Source organism: Cetorhinus maximus, chromosome 3 (assembly GCF_964194155.1).
Source record: "Cetorhinus maximus chromosome 3, sCetMax3.hap1.1, whole genome shotgun sequence".
In the NCBI taxonomy this organism is placed as follows: Eukaryota; Metazoa; Chordata; class Chondrichthyes; order Lamniformes; family Cetorhinidae; genus Cetorhinus; species Cetorhinus maximus.
In genome coordinates, this window is record NC_135881.1 from 85,071,413 (window position 1) to 85,098,943 (window position 27,531).

The following is a 27,531-nucleotide window of genomic DNA, read 5'->3' on the forward strand; positions in this document are numbered from 1 at the left end:
CAATGCCACCTCCTCCCCAAGTGCACTGCAGGCAGCTTCAATTATGGCTTTCAAAAGAGTATTGGATAATTATCTGGAGAGAAAGAATTTGCACAGCTGTGGGAAAAAGTCATGGGGCTAGCTGAGTTGCTTTTTCAGCAAGCTGGCGTGGACATGATGGGCCAAATGGCCTCTTGCGCTGTAACAATTCTATAATTCTACTAAATGTATTATATACTTTTTCAAGTTTTTATTGAAAATATAGAAACAGTTTAGGATAAAAATAAGTATGACTCAACCTTTTGGTCTTGTAACCTCAATAAATAAACAAATTGACAGTGATACAATGCAAGAAAAAGCAAACAACGACATAACTGGACAATGAGATTGTAAGTAATTGTGCATAAATTGGAACTTTGTTTTTAACCTGCAAGAACACAAGTGATTCCTTAGATATGAAAGATAAAGATTATGCAGCAAAGCAATAACTCTACAGAAGGCCTTTGCAGTTTTTTTAAAAGATACAAGTTTTACACTTTGCAACCAGATTAAAGACAGCTTGAAAAATGGAGTTTCATCTTCAGTAGCTGTTGAAAGCTGTAGCGAATCAGATAACTCTCACAGGCAAAGTGGAAAAAATATTAAATCATTCTATCTGTATTGAGTCTGAAATTAGACATTATTTATCTAGCAACAACTTTTCAAAGATCTAAAAAAAAAGGTTATTGCAATGGCAAGTCCAAATGTTGGCACCATTTCTAAATGTCTTGTTACAGGGTGGACTTCTCAAACAGGATGCTCATTCATTTCAAGCAAGGATGATACTTCTGTTGGTGTCCATGATACCGTCAAATGTTCATGTGAAGTTTCTCAAGCAAGAGCTGGGATAAAGTACTGAAGAGACACATCCTCATGTAGCAAAACAAAATGAATAACTTTCTTACTCACGATATCTGTGAAGAAAATGCATTATTTTATTAAAGAGCAACTAACATTCAAATTGAACAAGTTTTAAACATAAATGCATAAATCAAGCATTAGCCACATTCATTTTAAATAGATCAGTATGACTATTAAAACCTAGGTTATTTTTTACAAGAATTATGTTTTTACAAATGTGAGAAGTGCAGAATTTGCTTTGTTTCCCGTTTGTGATAGATCAGCAGCAGTCCTCAGAGAAAGAGCCTGATGACCTGTTCTAAACCTGAATGTCTTGGAGACACACCAGTACATAAGAACATAAGAAGAGGCTCAAGCACTGATCCTTGCAAGTAGCAACTAAATAGTGAGGGAGCTACTTAGACAAAAGAAAAGTACTGTGGATGCTGCAAATCTGAAATAAGTTATACGGACTTGAAACGTTAACTCTGTTTTTCTCTCCACTGATGCTGTTAGACCTGCTGATTTTCTGTTTTTGTTCCCTTTCATAAAGCTGTGTTGACTCTGCCTAAGTATATGATTTTTTTTTTAAATGCCCTGTACCACATCCCTAATAATAAACTAAAAATAGACATTTTGCCAAACTACTGGCATTAGGCTAACTAGTCTATAGTTCCCCAGTTTCTCTCTTCCAGGTTTTTTAAATATTTGCTGCCTTCCAATCCTTGGGAACTGTTCTCTAATAGAAGGAATTCTGGAAGATTAAAACCAATGAATTCAAATTTTTGTAGCTATCTCTTTTAAAACCCGAGGATGCAGGTCATCAGATCCAGGGGATTTGTTGCCACTTGTTTCCATTGATTTCTCCAGTATTATTTCCCTATTTACACTGATTTCAATAAGTTTTGCATGTGCGCTAGACTCCTGGAGTCCCTTCCCACCTGCATCCGTGATTCCTCTGACACCTTGCGTCACATCAACAATTTCCAGTTCCCTGGCCCCAGCCGCTTCCTCTTCACCATGGACGTCCAATCCCTCTACAACTCCATCCCCCACCAGGATGGTCTGAGGGCCCTTGGCTTCTTCCTTGAACAGAGGCCCGGGCGGTCCCCGTCCACCACTACTCTCCTCCGTCTGGCTGAACTTGTTCTCACACTGAACAATTTCTCCTTTGGCTCTTCTCGCTTCCTCCGGATAAAAGGTGTGGCTATGGGTACCCGCATGGGCCCCAGCTATGCCTGTCTCTTTATGGGGTATGTGAAACATTCCTTGTTCCAGTCCTACTCCGGCCCCCTCTCACAACTCTTTCTCCGGCACATCGATGATTACTTCGGTGCTGCTTCATGCTCTCGTCGGGACCTGGAAAGATTTATTGATTTTGCTTCCAATCTCCACCCCTCCATCATTTTCACATGGTCCATCTCTGGCACTTCCCTTCTCTTCCTTGGCCTCTCTGTCTCAATTTCTGGTGATAGACTGTCCACCATTGTCCATTACAAGCTTGCTGACTCCCACAGCTACCTCGACTACAGCTCCTCACACCCCGCTTCCTGTAGGGACTCCATCCCATTCTCTCAGTTCCTTCGCCTCCGTCGTATCTGTTCTGATGATGTTACCTTCAAAAACAGTTCCTCTGACATGTCCTCCTTCTTCCTTAACCAAGGTTTTCCACCCACGGTTGTTGACAGGGCCCTCAACCGTGTCCGGCCCATCTCCCGCGCATCCACCCTCACGCCTTCTCCTCCCTCCCAGAAACATGATAGGGTCCCCCTTGTCCTCACTTATCACCCCACCAGCCTCTGCATTCAAAGGATCATCCTCTGCCATTTTCGCCAACTCCAGCATGATGCCACCACCAAACACGTCTTCCCTTTGCCCCCCCTGGCGGCATTCCGTAGGGATTGTTCCCTCCGGGACACCCTGGTCCACTCTTCCATCACCCCCTACTCCTCAACCCCCACCTATGGCGCCTCCCCATACCCACGCGGAAGATGCAGCACTTGCCCCTTCACTCCCTCTCTCCTCGCCGTCCAAGGGCCCAAACACTCCTTTCAAGTGAAGCAGCATTTCACTTGCATTTCCCCTAACTTGGTCTACTACATTCGTTGCTCCCAATGCGGTCTCCTCTACATTGGAGAGGCCAAACGTAAACTGGGTGACCGCTTTGCAGAACACCTGCGGTCTGTCCGCAAGAAAGACCCAAACCTCCCTGTTGCTTGCCATTTTAACACTCCACCCTGTTCTCTTGCCCACATGTCTGTCCTTGGCTTGCTGCATTGTTCCAGTGAAGCCCAACGCAAACTGGAGGAACAGCACCTCGTCTTCCGACTAGGCACTTTACAGTCTTCCGGACTGAATATTGAATTCAACAACTTTAGATCTTGAACTCCCTCCCCCATCCCCACCTCCTTTCCGTTTCTTCCCCCTCCCTTTTGTTTTTTCCAAATTAATTTATACAGATTTTTCTTTTCCCATCTATTTCCATTATTTTTAAATCTATACCTGTAATGCCCTGTCAGTCTTTCCACCCCACCCCCACTAGAGCTGTACCTTGAGTGTCCTGCCATCCATTCTTAATTAGCACATTCTCTTAGATAATATCACCACCTTTAACACGTCTTTGTTCCTTTATCTGTGACATCTTTTGATTATCTGCTCCTATCACTGCTTGCTTGTCCCTACTACCAACCCCCCCACCTCCCCCCCCCCCACCCCCCCAACTTCTCTCCCCCCACCCCACCCCCCACCTTAACCCAGCTTATATTTCACCCCTCTCCTAACTTTACTCAGTTCTGCTGAAGGCTCATGAGGACTCGAAACGTCAACTCTTTTCTTCTCCGCCGATGCTGCCAGACCCGCTGAGTTTTTCCAGGTAATTCTGTTTTTGTTTTGGATTTCCAGCATCCGCAGTAGTTTTTTGTTTTTATCTTGGATTCCAATGATTTGTGGAATATTTTTGTGTCTTCTACCCTAAAGACACAATGTTTAATGTTTCTGCCATTTCCTTATTTCCCATTATAAGGTAACACCTTGTCTTCCCAAACTTGCCTTATCTGAGATACAAAAACGACATAATCTGTTACAAGACTGAAGAAAATGATTTAAACCCAGTTACATAATCACTGCCTCAGAATCATACAAAAATCACTTGTCTGATTAAAATACTTTATCTTATGTGCATAAATTATTGGAACACATCCACAACTTGACTAATGAAAGCAAACATCAAGAAAAGTTATAATTTTAAAATCTGAAAAGTTTTGACTGCTCCACATTTACAGCTGAGCATTTAGTTCCCTGCTTTGGCTGAACTCTTGTAAAGATTATGTCAGGTACATGCTTTTCTGAATGGAGAGCTGTGACTAGTGGAGTTCCTCAGGGATCAGTGCTGGGACCTTTGCTGTTTGTAGTATACATAAATGATATGGAGGAAAATGTAACTGGGCTAATTAGTAAGTTTGCAGACGACACCAATGTTGGAGGAGTTGCAGATAGTGAAGAGGATTGTCAAAGGATACAACGGGATATAGATCGGTTGGAGACTTGGACGGAGAAATGGCAGATGGAGTTTAATCCGGACAAATACGAGGTAATGCATTTTGGAAGGTCTAATACAGGCAGGAATTATACAGTAAATGGCAGAACCCTTAAGTGCATTGACGGGCAGAGGGATCTGGGTGTACAGTCCACAGGTCACTGAAAGTGGCAACGCAGGTGGATAAGGTAGTCAAGAAGGCATATGGCATGCTTGCCTTCATTGGCAGGGGTATTGCGTATAAAAGCTGGGAAGTCATGCTGCAGCTGTATAGAACCTTGCTTAGGCAACACTTGGAATATTGCGTGCAATTCTGGTCTCCACATTACCAGAAGGATATAGAGGCATTGGAGAGGCTGCAGAGGTGGTTTACCAGGATGCTGCCTGGTCTGGAGGTTATTAGCTATGAGGAGAGGTTGGAGAAACTCGGATTGTTTTCACTAGAACGACGGAGATTGAGGGGCGACTTGATAGAAGTTTACAAAATGATGAGTGGCATGGACAGAGTAGATAGTCAGAAGCTTTTTTCCAGGGTGGAAGAGTCAATTACTAGGGGACATAGATTTAAGGTGGGAGGAGAAAACTATAGAGGAGACGTGCGGGGCAAGTTTTTTACGCAGAGGGTAGTGAGTGTCTGGAATTCGCTGCCAGAGGTGGTGGTGGAAGCACGTACGATAGTGGTGTTTAACAGGCAGCTTGACAAATACATGAATAGGGTGGGAATAGAGGGATATGGACCCCAGAAGTGCAAAATGTTTTCGCTGACAGGCAATATGATTGGCGCAGGCTTGGAGGGCCGAAGGGCCTCTTCCTGTGCTGTACTTTTCTTTGTTCTCCCATTTGCAGATGAATGTGATCAAAATGTCAACTGTCAGGCTTAAGATTTCATTGCAGTTTTGTGGAAATGAATAGTCTGATAAGCAGAACAGTACAATAATGACACGTTTACAAAATTTTGTATTAGTATATTTTTCATGTAGTTGCTAAATGAATCAGAGAGTTGCTTTGAAGGGATATAGGTTTTTCTAAAATGCTGTTTTAAAGTTACACACTGAGGTTTATAAATGATGAGCAGCGAAAGGAAAAATCCAGATTAGGGTTAAACATAAGGGTTTTAGTGTGAAAAACACAGAAAATGAAGTTTAGAAAGATTGAGGGAATACATTTTAATTTACAGTGAGCCTATTAAATAAATGGTTTTCAAAACAGAGGGCAGCGTCATTAAAATGAAAGAGGTAGGGTGAAATAGAAAATTGGATATCAAAAATTTGAGAGGATGAGAGAAGAATTTGATCATTAAAATGTAAAGATAAGATTAGGAAAATGAACTTTCAAGGGAGCACAAAAAATGGAGTATTAAAAATTTGGAAGAAATAGTGTATTATTACTATGTGGCACGTAATGTATTTTTTTTCAGTAAAAATAATGGTTCAGATCACCGGAGACTGGACTTATGACCCAAGATGCGGATCGGGGCCCCACCTAAGTCCCGGCGCGCTGACTCTGTGGGAATTGCCCAGGAAGTTTGAATTTGTGATGGGTAATTCCCCTGCTCTCCAGGACCCTCTGAAAAGGTCTCAGACTCGGAGTTAAGAGTCAGAGACTTTGGACAGTTCCGACGTACTTACCCCTAGACGGGTACCCATGAAATGTTAGACAGAAAAATCCCAGTCTAACTCTTGGATAACTATACAACTGCCCCCCTCCCCAGTCACTCATACTGACCCCCCCAGCCTTCTCAACTTCTTGACTATGCCCCCTCAACCCCTAACCCAGTCAGCTCCCAGTAACTGACCACCCCCCCACTAGCCCTACCCGAGAAGCCCCCGAACTGACAACTTCTCACGACCCGACTATCCACTCATCCATCTACTTACCTCACCCACCTGCCACCCTACCCACCTATCTTTACCCACCTGCCATATGCCACCCTACCCGCCCCACCCACTTACCTAGCCAGCCTATCTACTCACTCACCTACCCATCCACTCATTCATTCACTTACCCATTCACTCTGTATATTTAAACTTACCATACAGCAGCTGGTGCTGTAATAAGTGTCTTCTGTGCTGATTCTCTTCATTGTTCTCTGTGTGGATTTCTGTGCTGAGGTTGTTATTCTGCATGGTGGATCGGAAGTCTAGCCTTTTTAAACATATCCAGATAAGTGGGTAGTTTTCTATTGGTCAGCATCTGATGCAGCGTTTCCAATGCTGATCAGAAGATTTGGGCCGTTATATTCATATACACTGGGTCATAACAATAGCACACACATACACATGTATACACATAGGTCTTGAAATTTTAATACCCTATTATTTTCTCTCTGCTGCAAGCTCACATTCCCAGCTTTGTGAGCACCCACCATGATAATGCAGCATTGGGTCACGGTCTGCTGTTCGTTATTTGCTGCCCTGGACTACATATAGTCTTGTCTGCTGTCTCCGAAGATACATGCTTCATCAGTGAACTTCAAACCGGCACTTCAATTCTAAAAACCGCAATTAGCGCTTTTAATAACTGGAGAAAAATCAACTGGTACAATGGTCCAGGTGCTGGGGTTTGATATGCTATAAAGTAAGAGACCAGGCATAGGGCCACCCAAATGAAATGTTGTTACAACACTGCCTATATACAATATCACTACAATTTTATGAACATTCTCAGTGGACCCCAGGACCAAACTAGGACACAATCCTATATTGTGTGGAAGATGAAGAATGATCCTTATGTGACAACTGATCCTACAATATGAATTACAGATAACATAGCCATTTTCAATTTTATTTAAGAAATTCAAGAGAAATGTTTTTATACAGTGCTGAGTATACAGAACTCACTATCACATGGAGTGCTTGAGGTGAATAGCATAGGTGTATTAAGGGGAAGGTGGATTAAGTACTTGAGGGAGAAAGGAATAGAAGAATGATGATATGTTGATTGGATGAGATGAAATAAGTAGAGTATCAGGAGACTCATATGGAAAATGAAGACTGGTATAAATGTAGACTGAATGGCCTGTTTCTGTGCTGTAAATTCTATCCAAAATCCAACATTGTTCGTCAAAATTGATGAAAATTGGAGAAAAATAATTTTAACTCACTGCATATGGCTTTGCTTGGATTGACCTGCTGTCCAGCAAGAAACTGGAGAAGTCTTTTTATGTCTATCCTTGCTTCAGCCATGTCCGCTGGGTCTCTTATTTGGAAGGACTCAGGTTGCGTACCTTCTTCAACTGTTGGGGATAATATTTAACACATTATCAGTTGGATTATAAGGTTTATGTTAAAGCTTAACTTTAAAACTTTATGGGACCAAGAGAAAAAGGAACTGCTCCATGCTCAGGTCTCCTTGAAATGTCTCACGGCCAAGTGTGGATTTTAGCTTTTGGATATCAGTAGCTGCAGGATAGAATCAATGCCAGGATATCCAGCGCCAATTATCTCCAGTGACATCCATCTTCGTCTGCCATCATCCAGTATGTCCCTGACTCTCATTCCTTGGTAGCAAGGGCCTTTTCTTGGCTACATGTTACCAAAGCTGGGCACATGCAGCTTGGGGCTTTCCAAGTGGTAGACTCAGCAAGGATCACTTGCTCCCCAGAGGGAGTCCCTGTTGGAAACAACCAAGCCCCATACTTTTAGCAGTTCCCAGTAAAAGACAAGAGACAACATATATTTTTGCATGAGCGCCAAATCACAAGATGTCAGTTTAGATAATTTAGCCTGGTAGGATGGCAAAGGCTAAGGGAATCAACTTCTTTGCTAAATATACAAAACTCGAAATTCATGATTCAGTGTTAATATTTAATCGATCTTACGCTGCTTGTGTTTTTCCCATTGCTTGCTCCATATTTTAGTATTCAGCAGTGATTTACAAGCAACAAAACTGACTCAAGAAATTAAAATGACAGAGTATCACAAGTTATATAAAAATATAAAACTAAAAGTTGAGAATAGCTAATAAATAAACATGTGTTTCTCCGCCATGCCCATTCTTGAAGGGGAAACTCCCCTACAGATACAAAGTACATTTGTGTGTGCACACAGATACCTATAAATTTATATACATAGAGCATAACATAGTGTAGAGAAATAAAATACAGTGGGCAGAAAAAACACAGGTCCTAAATAACTAAGATGGGGCGAAAGCATATGAGGAATTAGAGATAACATTCTTCCAATGAAACATTGACTACACTGAATGCTCATTTTGCTGAAGAGCAAGCTTATTTCCCAATTTAGAAAATCACAACAGATGTTGTGTTCCACAAACCTTTTAAACTTTACTGAGACATCTAGCAATTTGACAAACTTTAAGTTTTCCCAATTTGCACAAATATTTTTGCACACTCACCCCAAGGAGGATTCCCGAGTTCTTTAAAATGTGTTGTCACTGACACCAAATCAGTATCAATTTTCAAATTCATTTCTCCATTTTGATTGGCTTCAATTACCTGAAATGCAAAATTATCAAGTCTTTCACTTAAATTTATCATTAATGCCAATACTGAAAACTTTCCCATTTACTTAACACATACTTCTCATAAGTCAGGTAACAGACATACAGTTCTGAGAGCCTAAGGCGATTTATGTGGGCAATAATTAGAAGAGGTGTTCCACCTGTAGTTGCTCCTCTCAGTAACAACATTCTGTCCCCACTCCTAGGTCACTGCTTTTCCCTTTCATGAATCCAAATCCACCAATGAAAGAATAGATCTTTCTAAGCCACCAGGTATCAAAATTTATTCAGCCACCAAAGGTGAGCATGCCAAATTAAGTCACAAGATATACATGTACAAATATAAACTGAGTCACCTGAAATTGGTAGGCCAATAATTTGTAATTTTTACACTTCAACTTTAATGTTTGCCTCAAAATGGAGTATAGACTGAATTCCAACCAAAACAATGATGGCACCCTTGATAAGTGGGATTTTCAAACAAGGTGAAAAATTCTCATTCCCCTCTATTAAGCTAAGTGAACTGAAATTATACTTGCAGTACATACCTCGAATGGAAATTTGAAAATAATCTCCAAATTTGATAAGAGCATTTATGTCATTACCAAAGTTTGAGACATTGCTGTAGATGTTATTTTAGCCAACTGTGCCATGTGTGAGTTATATAAAACCAGTATACCAATACTGACCAAACGGCAGCAGCACAAGAGGACACCAAATGGTTAGGTGGACCCTAGCAACACAGCCCCATGCCAACTCCAATAGGATTCATGGTAATTAACTTAAAAAGTATAAAAACATACTAATACAAATCTTGGATATGGTACACACTTCCTGTATAAAAAAAAATGCTTCCTGTAGTGTAAAATACTGATAATAGAAACATGCTATATAAATATTTAGAATGGATTCTGAATGTAAATACTTTGTAATGTGGAAACTTTATGTCAACCTATTATTGTTAGTTTGATTAATCAATTGAATTATAAACACTTGAAAATTATTTCCCACCATTTTCTCCTTCAGTAATTATATTGTCTAGTACTTTTAATAAGGTATTAAGCAAATTAAAACATTAAAAATATACATATTTCACAAAACATAATAAATTGTATCCACTCAAATATCTACTGTCTTTCCATACTTTCATTTAATCTTTCACTTGAAAGTGTCAACCTCTTCCAAAATCCTGTGCCTGGACTTGAATGTTTGACCATCAGTGGAAGATAGATCTTGCAGTTTGAGCAGGTGTCATGTGCAAAATTTCCCATGCACAAAAAGAATTTAAACCAGGCAAATGATAAAAATATTTCTCTATTAGACTCTGACAAAATCTGGTTATTTTTCAAAATTAATTTAAAAAAACTGGAGGACAAATTTCAAGTGCTTTATTCAGATGTTATTTAAGGCCAAGAGGGTGAGAGAGCAAATGTGCGCTATGCGTGAAAGACTACATGACAGCAATACTATTTGGAACACTGAAGTTGCAATCAGAATATAATGATATATACTGCATAAATATCAGATTGCATTTTAAGTTGAGACATACAGTATCTTCCTCACACTAAATTGCACTTATTTTAAAAAACAGAGGAATTAAGACTTTGGAACTGATGTCTCTAGTTTTGGTTAACTTTCCTGTTAATCACAAAATATAAAAATTCTAATCACTAACACCAATGGGAGTGAAAGTGAGACAGAGAGAGAGATGCATAAATACACTTCCAAGAACCATCACAAACAACCATACAGCAGAGATCTCCCCAAGTGCTGCCAGACCTCCTGGAACATCCCCACCCGAGACCCATGACTGCCCTTACTAACAGATATGAAGAATCCATCAGCGAGCCAAAACTCACATTCCAGCTCAGTTCAGCAAAAACACCAGGGCGCTGCCCCATGCCCCACACTGGTTTCTGATCAAAGGATACCCCATGCTCTTACATCTTAACAGCTTTAGGTTAGCACTGCCAAAAAACCCAATGTTAGAGAATAGTTCTGGGCTTCATTAGCATGGAAAAATGATCTAAGGCACAGTGCAGCTAAATCCAATGTCCACCAATACTGCTAGATAATATAAAAATCAAACAAATAAATAATAAATCATTAACTAACTGAATAATCAAATAATAGATAAAATAAATACTTAACCAGATAGTTAAATAAATTTCATCCCCTCATTTACAGTGCATAGATATGGAATTTAAAGCACCAGCAAAAAATTCTTAATGTAGTTTAATAAAAAAGGAATGTCTCATTCATTTACCATTTGCCACTACACAGGATATATACCCCTATCCTTATAAGACAGCATGTCCTCAGTCTCACTATATGCAATTCCACAGCAGATCCTTTAGGATGAAATAAATCCACAGATTCTGAATGAAAGTACAAAAACACAACACTGCTTTTGAAGGCCAGTCCACAAAAGAAAGCCAAACAGTTGATCAGCAGTACATTCCATTCAGTGAAGTTAGTTTTGTAAATGAGATGTGCACCTATAACCACCACCCTTCTGCACAGGATAGCAATAGCAGTAACTTAACAGTGCAGCATGCTGATGTAAAACTGTTCATGATTCGTACTAACAGATTGAATAGGGAATGTAATTGTATAATATAGGCAGATATATTAATTTCATCACAAAATTGTAACCTTCTCTAAACATTTGAGTATCTCATTCAATTTTATTGCCTGCCATCTTTCAACTACATTTCACCTATAATAATTTCTATATTTTTCAGGTGAACAGCCCCATAAGAAAATAAGGATAGAATAAAAATAGAGAAGTTTTGCTAAAACTGTGCAGCACATTGGTGAAACCATACTGAGAGTACAGTGCACAGTTTTGGTCACCTTACTTAATGAGGGACGTACTTGCATTGGAACCAGTTCAGGGAAGGTTCACTAGGCTGATTCCTGGGATGAGGAGTTTGTCTTATGTGGAAAAGTTGAGCAGCTTGGGGTTATACTCATTGGAATTTAGAAGACTGAGAGGTGATCTTATTGAAGCAAAGATGATTCTGAAGGAGCTTGATGGGGTAGATGCTGAGAGGACGTTTTCCTTCATGGGGGAATCTAGAACAAGGGGGCACGGTTTCAAAATAAGGGTCTCCCATTTAAGGCAGAGATGAGGAGAAATTTCCTCTCTGAGGCTCAGTAGTGTTTGGAATTCTCTTTCCCAGCTAGCAAGCTGTGGAGACTGGTTCATTGAATATATTCAAGGCTGAGTTGGACAGATTTTTGATTGATAAAGGGGGGCAGGCAGGAAAATGGTGTCAAGGCCACAATCAGATCAGCCATGATTTAGTGAATCATGGAGCAGGCTCAATGGGCTGAATGGCGTACAACTACAACTGCTCCTACTTCTTATGTTCTTAAATAGGGGGAGTAGACCACAATTCATGAAGCCTGCTCCACCATTCAGTAAAAAATATTTGCTTAACATCTACAACACATCCCTTTTCTGCCTTATCTACATATCCCTTCATCACTTCGTGTGCAAAATCTATCAGCGTTAATACGTTCAATGACTGACTATCCACAGCCCTCCGGGTTACATAATTCCACAGATTTACATTCCTCAGTGAAGAAATTTTGCCTCATATCAGTCCTAAATGGCTGACTTCATACCCCTTATTCATTGTGTTTACTTAGAAGAAAATAAATACTTCAATAATTTTATTTATGCTGTCCTCAGCAATTAAGATGGCAATGGATTCAACAAATGGAAACAAAAAAGAAAACTTAACCAATGTAGCATTTAAGATACAAACTTACAACATGGTTGGCAAGGTTCTTCATTCTTTCCACAACACTCTTCATGGTCTTCAATACTGGTAAATAAATACTGACCTTAAAAATTAATGACAAGTAGGTTTACAAATGTAGAAAACACAAATAGTAGCTGAACTAAGCTAGAAAATTGGTTCTATTTAGACACACTAAGCACTAAAGACTTGAAAACTATGAAGCATCTTATACAACTTTTGGAAACAACTGCGACTTCGTGACCAGTCAATATGATGCACTCTGTTGATGCTGCAAAAAAAGAACCAGCTGCTAAAATAAGCTTGTATTTCCAGTTAGCTTTAGGTTTTATACTGTGAAAGCACCCCAGCATTAAGAGCTATCAGTTCAAAATAATTCTGCAAAAATGGCAGGTCTCAGTGTGAGCTGGAGAATCTGCTGTCATTGCAACAACAGTGGTGCAGATGCTGGCAAGAATAACAGTAGAGTCAATGATTTACAGATACTAACAGATACTGAATAATTGTATTTTGGGATTTGCAGGAATTGAATTGTGTTATGTTCTTATTCTGTTAAAAGCATGACTGAGATATCTTATACGTATTTAATTTCTACCCCCCTCATCAATTTTAAAGCTGATAAACCACTAAAGGAGTGTGCAAGTTGGACTAAATAGCGACATACACAGCTGTTTTGGCACAACTGGTACTGTGGAGTATTCTGGAGGACTGATGGATTTTCTAGTATGGGAGGCCTTCTGCTCAGACACAACAATGATGGGAAACTTGGTATTTAACAGAACTGAGAGGCGGGTGGAAAACAGGGTCTGCATAAGTCACTAATGGATCCTTGTGCCTATCAGCCAAGAGGAAAAGGGTATGGGCCTGACAGCAAGGGATAAGAGCAGAGAAAGGAGTCTACTTGCATTTTCAAAGAGATCTCTGCAAACATTCCTTTGCTGGCCATCATGCTATCAATTTCAACACTGCCACTCCAGCTAAATTGCCTCTATTGTTCACCCTTGCCTGAGCATTGAATTTGTATCTTTCTCCAGTTTCTCTCCTATCTTCCCTCATGCCCTCACTGAGTTCATTTTTCCATGAGACCTCTCCTGCTCTCTTGACCCTATTCCCACTAAATTATTGACCAGGCTCTTTACCTTCCTGGCTTTTTTAAAATTCAGTCATTCATTCATCGGCCAGCGTTTATTGCCCATCCTTAATTGCCCTTGAGGTGGTGGTGGTGAGCTGCCTTCTTGAACCGCTGCAGTCCATGTGGTGTAGGTACACTGACAGTGCTTTCAGGGAGGGAGTTCCAGGATTTTAACCCAGTGACAGTGAAGGAACGGCGATATATTTCCAAGTCAGGATGCTGAGTGGCTTGAAGGGGGACTTCCAGGTGGTGGTGTTCCCATGCCCTTGTCCTTCCAGATGGCAGTGGTCTTAGGTTTGGAAGGTGCTTCCTTAGGAGACTTGGTGAGTTCCTGCAGTGCATCTTGTAGATGGTACATACTGCTGCCACTGTAACGGAAGGAGTGAATATTTGTGGATTGGGTGCCAATCAAGCAGGCTGCTGTGTCCTGGACAATGTCAAGCTTATTGAGTGTTCTGGCAAGTGGAGAGTATTCCATCACACTCCTGACTTATACCTTGTAGATAGTGGACAGGCTTTGGGAGTCAGGAGGTGAGCTACAGAATTCCTAGCCTCTGACCTGCTTTTGTAGCCATTGTATTTATATGACTAGTACAGTTCAGTTTCTGATCAATGGTAACCCTCAGGATGTTGATCGTGGGGGATTCAGCAATGGTAATGCCATTGAATGCCATGGGGCGATGGTTAGATTCTCTCTTGCTGGAGATGGTCATTGCCTGGCACTTGTGGCACGAATGTTACTTGCCACTTGTCAGCCCAAGCCTGAATATTGCCTGGCTCCCATGTTATTTGGTATAGTTAAAAGTTTCTCTCTCTGTGGTTACTCGATTTTAAAATTATCATACTTGTTTTAAAATCCTTCCACGGCTTCACTCCTCCCTATGTCTGTAATCTCCTCCACCCCAACAACCCTCAGATATCTGCACTCTTCTAATTCTGGCCTCATGAGCATCCCCTATTTTTATTACCAATGGTGGCCATGCCTTCAGCTGCCTGGGCATTACGTTCTGGAATTCCTTCCCTAAATCTCTCTGCCTTTCAATCTTCCTTTAATATGCTCCTTAAAATCTATCTTTTTAACCAAGCCTTTTATCAACTGCCCTAATATTTCATGTGGCTTGGTGTCATATCTTATTTACAATACACCTGTGAAGCATCTCGGAACACTTTATTACATTAAAGGTGCTACATAAATACAAGTTGTTATTGTATACACTATGAGCAGAAGTGGCTATCTGCTCCTAATTCTGTACCTTTTTATCGTCTCTAGCGATCTCCTGCTTGGTACTTTGTCAAAAGTTTACCTCAAATCCACATTCACGATATCCACCGCACTTCCCCCATGCTTGTCTGTTACCTCCTCAAAGAATTCTGAGGTTTATCAAGCATGATTGCTCCTCCATTGAAATTCATGCTGTTCCTCTCTCACTATTTTTCTCTTATCTAGATCTATAGCAATGTGATCCTTAATTAGAAACACTAAATTTTCCAACCACAGGTTTTAAGCTCAGACCAACACTGTCTCACCTTTTAAAAATAGGGATTACGTTGGCCACTTTCCAGTCCTTCAGCACACAGCTACACTAAATAGCATTATGAAATATAATTTCTGGGGTCAGTGCAATTTTGTCCCTCAGGATCCAAAGATATATCCCAAAGGTTCATCTTCCTTTGGCTGCACAAACTTATCTCAAATTCAGCATTACATTACTTAGCTCATCTTCAATCACTTCAAAGGTTGATATCTACTCTGTTATCATTTTCTTTTGGAAAGAGAAGTAATTATTAAATACATCTGCCAGCTTTTAATCATTGATAAGTTGAAAATCCTCTCCTTTCGCTTTGCTTTTAACTGATCTACTTGTAAAATATTTCAGGAGTTCTTTTGATGCTTTTTAATTATTTTCCTCATCTTAGCTTTTCTTCTCCTACTCTTAACCTCTAAATTTTCCTTTAGTTTATTTTTCATTATTCTGCAGCTTTTTCCTTATTATTCTTGTAGTCCTTATAGACTCTCTTCTTCAATATTGCTTCTAACTTTTCTGCATATCAATCTAAAATTACTTGTAGTACCTTTATTTTAAGGGATATTCTTCCTTACTCTTTCAAACAGCTTGCAGTTCTAAAAAAGAAATAAATTTTATTTGAACAAAGCTTTGGAATTCACCCTCTGGTGCTCCTTAAAATATTTTGGAAAAAAATCAAACAGCTTTTGTTAGTAAGAAGCACTCTTATCATTCAGTTAGCTTAAATACTATTAATGCAGAGTGGGAAGTACTTAACATACTGTGCGCTCAGACTGCAGGGTGTGACTTCAGCCTGGCAAAAACAACTAGTACAAGGTTAGGCCTCCAGAAGAGGTTGAGACCTTCAAGCAAAAGTGTATGGTGCAAATGCAGGTAAATTGGTTTGAGATTCAGATCAGCCAAATCTTAAATGAACGGTGGAACAGACTTGAAGAGCCGGGTGGTCTATCCCTGTTGCTATGTTCTTAAAATAATCAGCAAAGTACAATGCCACACAACATACCACCTCAAATATAATTTGTTCTGACTGGTACTCTGCTATTTCAAAGATGTTTGATATAATATCTATAATCATTGGAACAGGGGAAATGAAGTAACTGTAGAAACTAGGAGTATGCAAAGGTGTGTGACAAAACTTGATATATATGTGCAAACATTCCCCTCTTGTTCCTATGTATTGAGGAACTTATAACTAAACCAAAACAAAACTCTGGCAACTGTGCTAAAGTCCTTTCTGGCACTAGCAAAAGTATCAACTCTCTGTAAAGTTATCAACCTAATTACTTACATCAAAATCTGGAACACTGGGTTCTTCAAAATCATTCCAAAGCTTTCTGGGGATGATGCTGACAGGAATGTCATGTGTAACAATGCGACTGTGGCTGGAGAGGGATGGCTGTAAGAGCAGGAAGTAAAGTTATGCCTAACTTATCCAACAAGTTGTAGGACATGAACTTTTGATTAATTGTGATGCCACCAACAGTTTGTGCATGCAATTCTACAATTGAAATTTTAAAGTTTTATTTCTATTTACAGATTTAATGAAACAATTTACACTTTGATTGTCGTGCTAGAAGTATAGGAACAAATGCAAATTTCCTTTATTCCCAGATTATAATACTTAATCACCCTGCGCTCCTTCCCCCCACAGCCCCCTAAGTGCAACTGTTACTTGGCTTGGATTTCATTCTGTAATCCCAGATTTTCCTTTCCAGCTTCATGTGGCTCCACTGCGTCTTCCTTTTCCTTTCTCTTAATGTCCAACATACGTTTTTTTGTTATATCTGCATCTCTGGCCTTCTGCACTTGTATTCTCATTCTTCCTTTAAACCTCTCACTTCTCTCTTTTAAATGTCATCATATAAATGCTCTAAGACTTTTCTCTCTTTGATTATGACCTCATAATTTTTCTCAGTATGTTTGTTTCTCTTCACTGACTCCATTTTTTTCCTGTCATCTTCAGCAGAAATATTACAGTATACAATCCGATGATTCATCCAGTCCTCTTTCTATTAATGTCTAAAAGAAACCACATGCTAAGATTTTATTCTGTCCAATAAACTAATACTCAGCATTTCAGCCAACAAACACTGAGTTCCTTAAAAAGTAAATAAAATTAAATGTTACATAAAGTGATCAAATCTTCAGTATAATTTGTTTTATAACTATTCACTTGTTTTTGATAGAAGCAGTGTTGTAGCCAAGGCCCAATGGGGTTGGATGATCAGATATTAGTGATTCCACAATTCACTGTTCTGGTTGTGGTGGTTCCAAGAATTCAGTGCAGTCCCAATCAATGAATCACAGCACCAAGCCATTCGCACACAACAACGACAAGTGTCACAAGGAGAGCTTTGCTTAGTATGATGTACAAAGCTGTAAGAGTCCTCAAATAACTTGCAAACTCAAGAAAATCACATATATAGGAAAGAAAGCATACTCATCTCAGTTATTCCTCAGGAGCGCAGAATGGAATAATGGTTTCACCATAGTACAAGCAACATTTAATCAATAAATGACAACACTGTCACCTGATGAAAACTACAAGTGTTGGCTTTGGCTTAGGAATTGTATTTTCTGTTGTCGTTTTTAAGCGGCGTGTTTGGCCTATTACTTTAGGTGCAGGAATGGGTATAGGGGTGGCTTATGCTAACTGCCAGGATGATTTCCAGTCCCCATATCTTATGTATGGAAAATTCATCAAAGGCCAGTCGCCTTAGGATTTACTTACTGTACAGTACCAGTTTGCCTTGGACCAATTCTGCCTGTGTGCATGTAATAGCGATTCTTATTGCAGTGCTGTATTTAATTTCACTTCTCAAGTTTGTATATTAACATCGTCATTAATAAAAAAAAGCCTTGATGTTCTTACCAGTTCTACAGCAATGGTGATACATGGACAATGTTTCATTGTCAGTTTAATTTTCACAGTTTTGGCATTCTGAGCTGTTTTCAAGGACCTTGAGAGGTTTTCAGGCATTAGTTCCAGGTAAATTTCGTTATGCTCTGCTGATACACCTTCAATCTGAAACTCATCAAAAAAATTACCCTGTGGGATTGAACAGATCACATATATTAAACTGCCTCGCATGTACACACAATTGCAACAAATTTAGACAATTATGCTTTGCAGGGTGAATTTTGAAAGGCTCACTTCCAGCTGGTGAAAACACTATAGCTATACTTTTCCAAAGTCTTCTGACCAAAAGGTAGGCTTTGTGAGCTGTGACTCACATAGATGTTGCAGGCTGAGCGTCTGCAATACACCAAATCTACCAAGTTGCACCATCACTGAGATGGGGCGAGAGAAAGAAAAACACTTGGTGGTGTTTGTGCACAAATTCTTGAGGGTGGCAGGAGTGGTTAATAAAGCAATTAATAAAACATATGCAATCCTAGGCTTCATAAAGTGGCATGAGAGTACAAAAGCTAGGAAGTTAAGCTAAACCTGTATATAAAACTAGTTTGGCCCCAGATTGAGTATTGTGTCCAATTCTGGGCACTTTAAAAAGGACATGAGGACTTTTGAGACGGTACAGAAAAGATTTACCAGAATATCTCCAGAGGTAAGGAATTACAGTTATGTGAATAGAGTGGAAAAGATGGAATTTTTCTCCTTAAAGCAGAGAAGGATAAAAGGAGATTTGAAGGAGGTGCTTAAAATCATGAACCATTTGGATAGAGTAAATGAAGAGAAACTGTTTCCAGTGCCTGAAAGGTCGATAACCAGAGGGTACAGATTAAAGGTGATTGGCAAAAGAACCAGTAGCAATATGAGGAAAGGCTTTGAAAACCTGATCTGAGTGATGGATACACAAGAAACTCAACACCATCCAGGACAAAGCAGCCCACTTGGTTGGTCCTGAATCCATCACCTTAAACATTCACTTCCTTCACAATTGGTGCAGAATGGTAACAGCAGCAAGTATAAGATGTACTGCAGCAACTCACCAGGGTCCCTTTGACAGCATCTTTTAAAATGACAGCCTCCACTTCCTAGCGGAACAAAAGCAGCAGGCTCACAGGAACACCACTGCCTGCAAGTTCCCCTCCAAGTCTCAAAACATCCTGACTTGGAAATTTATCACTGTTCCTTCATTGTTGCTGGATCAAAATCTTGCAACTCTCTCCCTAACAGCACTGTGGGTATAAATACATCACTTGGATTGCAGTGGTTCAAAAAGGTGGTTCTGCACCACCTTCTCAAAGGCAATTAGGGATTAAATTCTGGCCTTCACAGCAATGCTCAGATCCCATAAATGAATTTTTAAAAATTACACCTATGACAGCAAATCTTCATTTAATCTTACTTCACTTCACAAAAAATAAAATTTTGCAGCCAAATAGTTAACTCCACCCGAATTTCACTGATCAATGGAAAGCTAAATTACTGGTAGATGAAATTTAATGCAGAGAAGTGTGAAGTAATTGAAGAACGAGGAGATGCAGTATAAAATAAAGGGTACAATTCTAAAACGGGTGCAGGAGCATAGGGACCTGGTAGTACATGTGCACAAACTATTGACGGAGGCAGGGCAGGGTGAGGAGGAGTTCAATAACACATACTGTATGCTGGGTTTTATAAAATAGGGCATAGAGCACAAAAGCGTGGAAGTTATGATAAACTTGTATTAAACACTGGTTCAGCCTCAACTGGAGCATTGTGCCCAGTTCTGGGCACAATGTTTAAGAAGGATGTGAAGGCATTAGAGAGAGTGCAGAAAAGATTCACAAGAATGGTTCCAGGGATGAAGAACTTCACAGATTTAAGAGTTTATAATCATAGAAATCAGAATCATAGAATGGATACAGCATAGGAGACCATTCAGCCTGTTGTGTCTGTGTCAGCTCTCAGCAAGAGCAACTCACCTAGTCCCATTCCCCCACCTTTTCCTTGTATCCCTGAAACTCTTTTCTCTTCAGAAAATTATCTGATTCTCCGTTGAAGGCCTCAATTGAATCTGCCTGCACCATATTCTCAGGGAGTATATTCTAGATCCTACCCACTTGCTATGTATTACGTTTTCTCCTCATGTCGCGGTTACCTCTTTTGCCAATTTCCTTAAATTGGTGTCCTCTGGGTTTCGACCCTTCAGTCACCAGAAACATTTACTGCATATTTACTGTGTCCAGACACCTTATGATTTTAAACACCTCCAGCAACTCGCCTCTTAATCTTCTCTTCTTCAATGAGATCTAAAATAGCCTGTTCATAGTTGGCTCCTGAACAAATTACTCTTGAAAAGTGTCTCGAATGCAATTCATGAACTCACCCTACAAGCTATTTTTGCCAATGCGGTTTGCCCAGTCTATACATCGGTGGCTCCTGAAGATTTGATTCAGTAAATCACAAGGTTCTATGGACTGTGCTCCAGAGATTTGCATGTCCAAGAAACTTCATCACAATTCTGCAATCAATCATGATGATGCACTGTCCTGAGTGGGAGATCTGAAACAGTCCCATTCAAAATCCAGACCGGTGTCAAGCAAGGCTGTGTGATAGCCCCTTACTATTTAAAATCTACCTGACAGTGGCTAGTTACCACTTCAAAGATCAATTACCCTCTGGTGTGAATATTAAATGCCATCTAGATGAAAAACTCTTTAGACTCAGTCACCTCCTAAAGGACCACCATAGAAGTACGTGAACTACTGCTTGTGGATAACTGCAGTGTCGATGCCCACTCTGCACCATATTTGTAAGCCACTATCAACCTCACCAATTTTGCATACAAGAGACACAGCCTGTCCTTGAATGTTGCCAAAACAAAACTCATATACCAGGCCAATATTAGTCAGTCAAATATTCCACCTCCAATATACATTGAAGGAGAGACTGTGGAATATGTTGAGCACTTCCCATACCTTGGCAGCCACCTATCTCAAAAGGCCACCATTGACTAGGAGATCCAATACCAGATCAGCTGTACCAGTTCAGCCTTCTACAAGCTACGGCAGCAAGTGTTTAACAACAAGCACCATCACAAGTCAACCAAAGTCCTTGTGTTCAGAGCAGTGTCACCATCACCACATTCCTTTACTGCAGTGATACCTGGCCTGTGTATCACAGACACATAAGATTGCTAAAGAAATTCCACCAGCAATGCCTCTGCCGGAACTTCCTGATTCAATTGTAGGACCATTGAACTAATGTTAGCATCCTTCTTGAAATCAGCTCTACAAATGTTCAGGCAAAACTCCTGCAAAATCAACTTCGATGGACTGAACCCTACGTCCAGATGACTAGAAAGCATCTCCCCTGTCAGGTTGTTTTCTCAACTCTCAAATGGCCAGTGTTCCAGGGCAGGGCAAAGAAAATGAAAAAAAAAGCTACTCTGAAACGTTCCTTGAAGCACAACAGCATTGATATTAATGACTGGAAGGGGCTTGCTACCAATCATTCAAAATGGCAACAACTTGAGGCAAAGTGGTGGCAGAGAAGGAAAGAAAGGGAAGCAAATCCTGCATTCCAGATGGCGCTATATCATGGTATATCCCGCCCCATGTACCCAAAGATCTGAGGGTCAAGAATCTGCCTGTTCAGTTACATAGAGACCCATGGAGAAACTCACGACCCTGAGTAGACGTCATCTTCGAATTGAGGGACAGGCACTGATGACAGCTCCTGAGCCCTCCACCTCCTACCCAAAATTAATTCAAATTAATAAAAAATGATACCTTATATGACACAAAAGCTGGGACCATGCATTTAACCATAAAGCAAAATTGTGTTTGTTAAATGGTAGTTTACCTGAAATAACTGACACCACATTGCAACACCTCCACTTGCCATTTTGTCAGAAAGGATAAAGTACAGTTTGTCACTGGTAAGTCTTAGAATACATGACTTTGTGAGTTTGGAGATAGTGTTCACAACACCTGAAAATATAAAACAATCCAATGATTCAAAAAACACATGCACTATAGTCTACTCATGATAACTCAAACTAAATTTCACCTTGAAAAATGCGAATTTTCCCAAGAAAGTAGCAATTTGTTGCTACAAAAATTTGAATTAGTTCACTTCAATTATTCAGTTTTCAAATACACCAAGCAAACTATGCAGCTCAGCTTGATTCTGTCCTCATTCGATACCAATATGTGCGCATTTTTCATGACAGATCACTGGATAATGACCAGATCCAGTAAACCAGGCTGACTTCCCCTCTTTCTTGTCCATGGACACTGCCAGTTGGAGTTAACCCTAATTGCTGAACCACTTCGGAACAGCTAATTCCACAAATACTGTGGTTAAAATCTGATGTATTTTTCTTTTTATGGCCCACAACACAACCAGCAATAGGTTTATTCGCAAAATTGTTACTGTAACTCAAAAGATGTTTTATTGGCATAATTGTCAACTGTGACTGGGTATATATGAGACAACAAGGTTTTAACATGATACAAAATTATAGAAAAATGTTAAAATTTAATTAAGCAGGAAGGTATCGCTACATTTCAAGCAGTTAAAAGGTTAGGCACAATTGATGCAGAATTAAAAATAAAGTTTAAGCAATATCTCCTGATTTCACATCTTTGGGAAATTTGCAATATAAGGAGACAGACTTACATCTAAAAAGCACCTTTCATGTCCTCAGCATTTAAAAGCCAGTGAGTATTTTGTCACTGCTCTAACATAAGAAATGTGGCAGCCGATATGCTCACAATGAAGTCCTACAAACAGCAATGTGATAAATAATTTGCCATTTTTAGTGATATCAGTGGAGGGAAAGATATTGGGCAGAGTAATGGCTCTTCCAGATGGCTCCAGATGCTGCTCTTACTCAAAATACTGCCACGGAATCCACCTGAAACGGCAGATGGGGCCTTGGTTTAATGTTTCATCTGAAAAGCAGCACCCGTAACTGTGTTGCAGTCCCTCAGTACTGCCCTAAAATTATGTGCTCAAGTCTCAGAAGTAGAACTCAGGCTCACAGCCTTCCCTTTCTTTCTAAAGCCCTGGAACATGCTGCCTCACGTCTATTCTCCCACCTTGCTCACAACTGATGCCAAATAGGCTACAGTTCAATGGCACTACTATTTAATTATAAATTGCTGCTCTCTTTGAAACCTGTCATTCTTGCATCTGTCTTGATGAGTGCAAGACAAAAAGCTTCAACAGCAAGTCTCTTTTTTCAGCAGTACTTCAATACTGCAAGACTACTTCCTACCTGTCTTCACATCGTCAACAAATTTAGCTACAATACAGCAGGTCCCTGTTGCTTCAAAAAGGAGAGTAAATTAAGTGGCCCATCTTTGCAGGACTTTTAAAAGAGGTAGCTGAATGTCAGGTGGCTTGTGAAGACTTTACGTTGTTGGGTGGAACTTCAGGAGCAGGAGGGGTTTCAGAGATGGGTCAAGATGTTTGAAAGCCATCAATAAAGGCCATCGTTTTCAGTCACTTGTCCCATTAACTCAGTTTTCTTCTCTGGCTCAATCAGTTTGCGCCCAATCTCCCTTGTGCTTCACCCATTGCAGTTTTAAACCTTGTTCACCGTCTGAACAATTTCCATCTCCTTTGTTGACCTCTGCCTCACCGTTAGTATCACTGCTGAAACCTTCATGTATACTTTTCATATCTATTCGATTTTTCCAACATCCATCCTTCATGAATTCTAAATCATCCAAAGCCCACCCCCTACACTCTCCCTTATCACCCATGACTTTTAAAAAGCTCTGGTTTCCTATTCACTAACGAATCAGGTTTGAAAACTCTTGTTCCTGTCGTTAAATGCTGCCATATCTTTCCTCCAACACTTCAAACTTTTCCATCTTATGCTTTCCTGCCTTGTTTTATACCGCATCCACTTCACGGGTTTCGCTGATATTCGGTTCAAGGTGATCTTAGCTCAGACAGCAGGTGAAGTAACAACTTGAAGGGGAAGAAGACCATGAACCAACAATAACTGACTGACTCACTCTATAGGTCTCCTCGGACTAACTTACGGGTAAAATGATTTAAACATCCAACATCCACAATCTTGCCTCGGAACTTCATGGCCGGAAATAGAGAATCCCCACAGCAACAAACCTCCGGCCTAGCACCTCTGCGTCACTTCCGCTCCGCCTGGCCGTTGTTTGGTTACCAGGGCAACAGCTGCAGGAACGCCTGGGGCGGGGGGAGGGGTCACCTTAGCACCAGGGACAGAAGGTCAGGAGGGTGATCACCTGGACATCAGGGACAAGGTTCCTGGACACCTTGGGAAAGGGGTTAGGGAGGTGATCACCTGGGCACTACCAGGAGTAGGGGCTTGTGGGTTGGTCACCTTGATACCAGGGACAGTGGGTGGGGGATGGTGGGTGGTCGCTTGGGCACCAGGAGCAGGCCCAGAACGGAAAAAAAACAGTTTGGACCAGTACTCCTATTTCCCAATTTTACTGGTATTCCATATTAAGGTATACAAGAGTCTTACATCGGTGGTGAGCAAATTAGTAGAATCAATCCTGAGAGATAGGATTAACTGTCATGTGGAAAGGAATGGACTAGTCAGGGATGGTCAGCATGGATTTGTTAAAGGAAGGTCTTGCCTCACAAATTTGATTGAATTCTTTGAGGAAGTGACAAGAAGGGTTGATGAAGGTAGTGCAGTGGATGTTGTGTACATGGATTTTAGCAAGGCATTTGACAAGGTCCCACATGGCAGATTGGTCAGGAAAGTAAAAGCCCATGGAATTCAGGGTAATGTGGCAAACTGGATAAAAGGTTGGCTTTGTAACAGGAAACAAATAGTCAATGGATGCCCTTGCGAATGGAAAGTTGTCTCAAGTGGTGTTCCACAAGGCTTGGTGTTGGGACCCTTGCTGTTTGTGTTATATATTAACGATTTAGATGTGAATGTGGGGGGCACGATTGGGAAATTTGCAGATGACATAAAGATTGGCCGAGTAGTGGATAGTGCAGAGGATAGCCATAATCTCCAAAACAATATTGATGGGTTGGTGGAGTGGGCGGTAAAGTGGCAGATGGATTTTAACATAGAGAAGTGTGAGGTCATACATTTAGGGAGGTCAAACAGTTAGAGGGATTATAAAATAAATGTGAATATAATAAGAGGGGTAGATGAAGTGAGAGGTCTTGGCGTACAAGTACACAGGTCCTTGAAGGCAGCAGTTCAAGTAGACAAGGTTGTAAAGAAGGCATATGGAATGCTTTCCTTCATTGGCAGAGGTATAGAATATAGAAGTAAGGATATAATGTTGGAATTGTATAAAACACTGGTGAGGCCACAACTGGAGTATTCTGTGCAGTTCTGGTCACCACATTACAGGAAGGACGTAATAGCTCTGGAGAGAGTGCAGAGGAGGTTTACAAGAATGTTACCAGGGTTAGAAAAGTGTAGCTACGAGGAGAGGTTGGATTGGCTGGGGTTATTTTCCTTAGAACAAAGAAGGCTGAGAGGTGACTTGATTGAGGTGTACAAAATTATGAGGGGAATAGATAGAGTGGACAGGATAAAATTGTTTCCCTTGATGGAGAATTCTAGAACCAGGGGACATAGATCAAGATAAGTGGCAGGAGGTGTAGGGGGGACATGAGGAAGAACTTTTTTTACACAGAGGGTAGTGGGTGTCTGGAATTCGCTGCCCAAGTTGGTGGCAGAGGCAGAAACTTTAAACTCTTTTAAAAAGTACCTGGATCTGCACCTAAAGTGCTGTAAGCTGCAGGGCTATGGGCCGGGTGCAGGAAGGTGGGATTAGAAAGGGCACCTGGGTGTCCTTGGGCTGGCATGGACAAGATGGGCCGAATGGACTCCTTCTGTGCTGTAACTTTTCTATGGTTCTAAGACCATTTCGGACCAGTATTCTTATTTCCCAGTTTTACTGTTTTTTCCTTCTGAGTTGGGGGACACTGGTCACATGGGCACCAGGAACAGAGAATGCTGGGCACCAGGAGCAGGAGATGCTGGTCACCTGGGCACCAGGAGCAGAGAGTGGTTACCTGGGCACCAGGGCAGTGACGATGATCACCTGGGCACAAGGAACATGGGGGTCACCTAGGTACCAGGAGCAGGGGTGGGGGCAATGGTCCCCTGAGAACTGGGGGGGTGGGGGAGGGGGGTGGGGGAGGGGGGTTGGGGGATGGTTACCTGGGCACCAGGGAGTGTTGGTGGGGAATGGTCATCTGATCACCAGAAGCATAGTTTGGGGGGATGGCCACCTGGGCACCATGAGCAGGAGAGAGAGGATGGGCACCAAGAACACAAGAAATAGGAGCAGGAGTAAACCATATGGCCTGTTGAGTCTGCTCTGCCATTCAGTACAATCATGGCTGATCTTGGGCTTTAGCTCCATTTCCCACCAGCTCCCCATATCCTTGATTCCCTGAGAGACCAAAACGAACATGAAATAGCAGGGGCAAACATTGTACGAGTAACAAGAATGGTGTCAACAGTACAATAGAAAGAAACATCGGCCTAACATAGCACCTGGATCAAGACAATTTTGGGGGAAATTAAGGAATAACTAAGGCTGTAGCAAAGGCTTTAAACTTAATTGTGGGGAGAGGGTTCAGGTGAGCGGAAATTAGAAAGTTAAAGTGAAAGGACATGGTTACAGTGCAGCGTAGAGATACAGGTAATGATAACCAGAGTGTGACAGGAAGGGACACAAGTATAAACGTAGGGTGCATGAGCAAATTGAGTCAGAGTAGGCAAAAATGGGGGAAAAAAGGCACAATTAAAGGTTCTTTATCTGAATATACTCAACATTTGTAACAAAATCGATGAATTGATGGCTTGAAACTAGGGTCTTAAATTAAGGTGATTACAAAAGTAAGAGAACAAAATTGATTCAAGTGGACTGGGAAAAATAGCTTAAAAGATATGCAGTGGTAGCCATTTCAGGAGATATTTCTTAACTCTCAACAAAGATATATTCCATTCAGAAAGAAAGACTCTACGAGAAGGATCCATGGCTAACCAAAGGAAGTTAAGGATGGTTTCAAATTGAAAAACAAAGGCGTACAATGCTGTGAAGATTGGGGTGATAGGCCAGAAGATTGGGAAAATTCTAGAAACCAGCAAAGGATTAATAAAGGAGAAATTCGAATATAGCTGTAGTGATTCAATGATCCGATAAGTTGCAAAGAGAAGAAAGTTGTGTTTGCTTTTCAGGGCATTTTGAGGTTTGGGGTGAAAGTGAGTGTCAGAAATATGAGGAATCATAAGATCATAGTAATGGTCACCACAGAAAAAGGCCACTTTTTCCGACATGACTGCTGCATCTCTGAAGGAGTAATTCACCAAGCAC

General features: G+C 40.7%; 1 protein-coding gene across 4 annotated transcripts; it reads right to left on the reverse strand.

Annotated features, from left to right (window-relative positions):
- Nucleotides 1-209: 209 nt before the first annotated feature.
- On the reverse strand, nt 210-24,319 carry hus1 (HUS1 checkpoint clamp component). 4 transcript variants are annotated; one of them, XR_013576171.1, is made up of 9 exons: nt 24,229-24,319; nt 22,034-22,161; nt 18,155-18,331; nt 16,571-16,678; nt 12,635-12,709; nt 8,750-8,849; nt 7,497-7,628; nt 6,426-6,606; nt 210-932 (listed from the first exon to the last, which is right to left on the reverse strand). XR_013576171.1 is itself a non-coding variant. In XM_078538618.1 (8 exons), exons 1-8 carry the CDS (start codon nt 24,278-24,280, stop codon nt 850-852), a joined length of 855 nt encoding a protein of 284 aa, XP_078394744.1. In that variant the 5' UTR covers nt 24,281-24,319; the 3' UTR covers nt 210-849. The 4 variants fall into 4 exon arrangements, 1 of the variants encoding a protein (XP_078394744.1); XR_013576173.1 differs by having other exon boundaries at nt 24,202-24,292; XR_013576172.1 differs by lacking the exon at nt 12,635-12,709.
- Between the last annotated feature and the right edge of the window lie 3,212 nt (nt 24,320-27,531).

Coding starts and splice junctions, on each gene's coding strand:
- hus1 (XM_078538618.1), bottom strand. CDS start 24,280: ATGAAGTTCCGAGGCAAGATTGTGGATGTTGGATGTTTAAATCATTTT. Junction 22,162..24,228: donor ATGTTTAAATCATTTTACCC/GTAAGTTAGTCC, acceptor TTATATTTTCAG/GTGTTGTGAACACTATCTCC. Junction 12,710..16,570: donor CCAGTGTTCCAGATTTTGAT/GTAAGTAATTAG, acceptor TTAATTTTTAAG/GTCAGTATTTATTTACCAGT.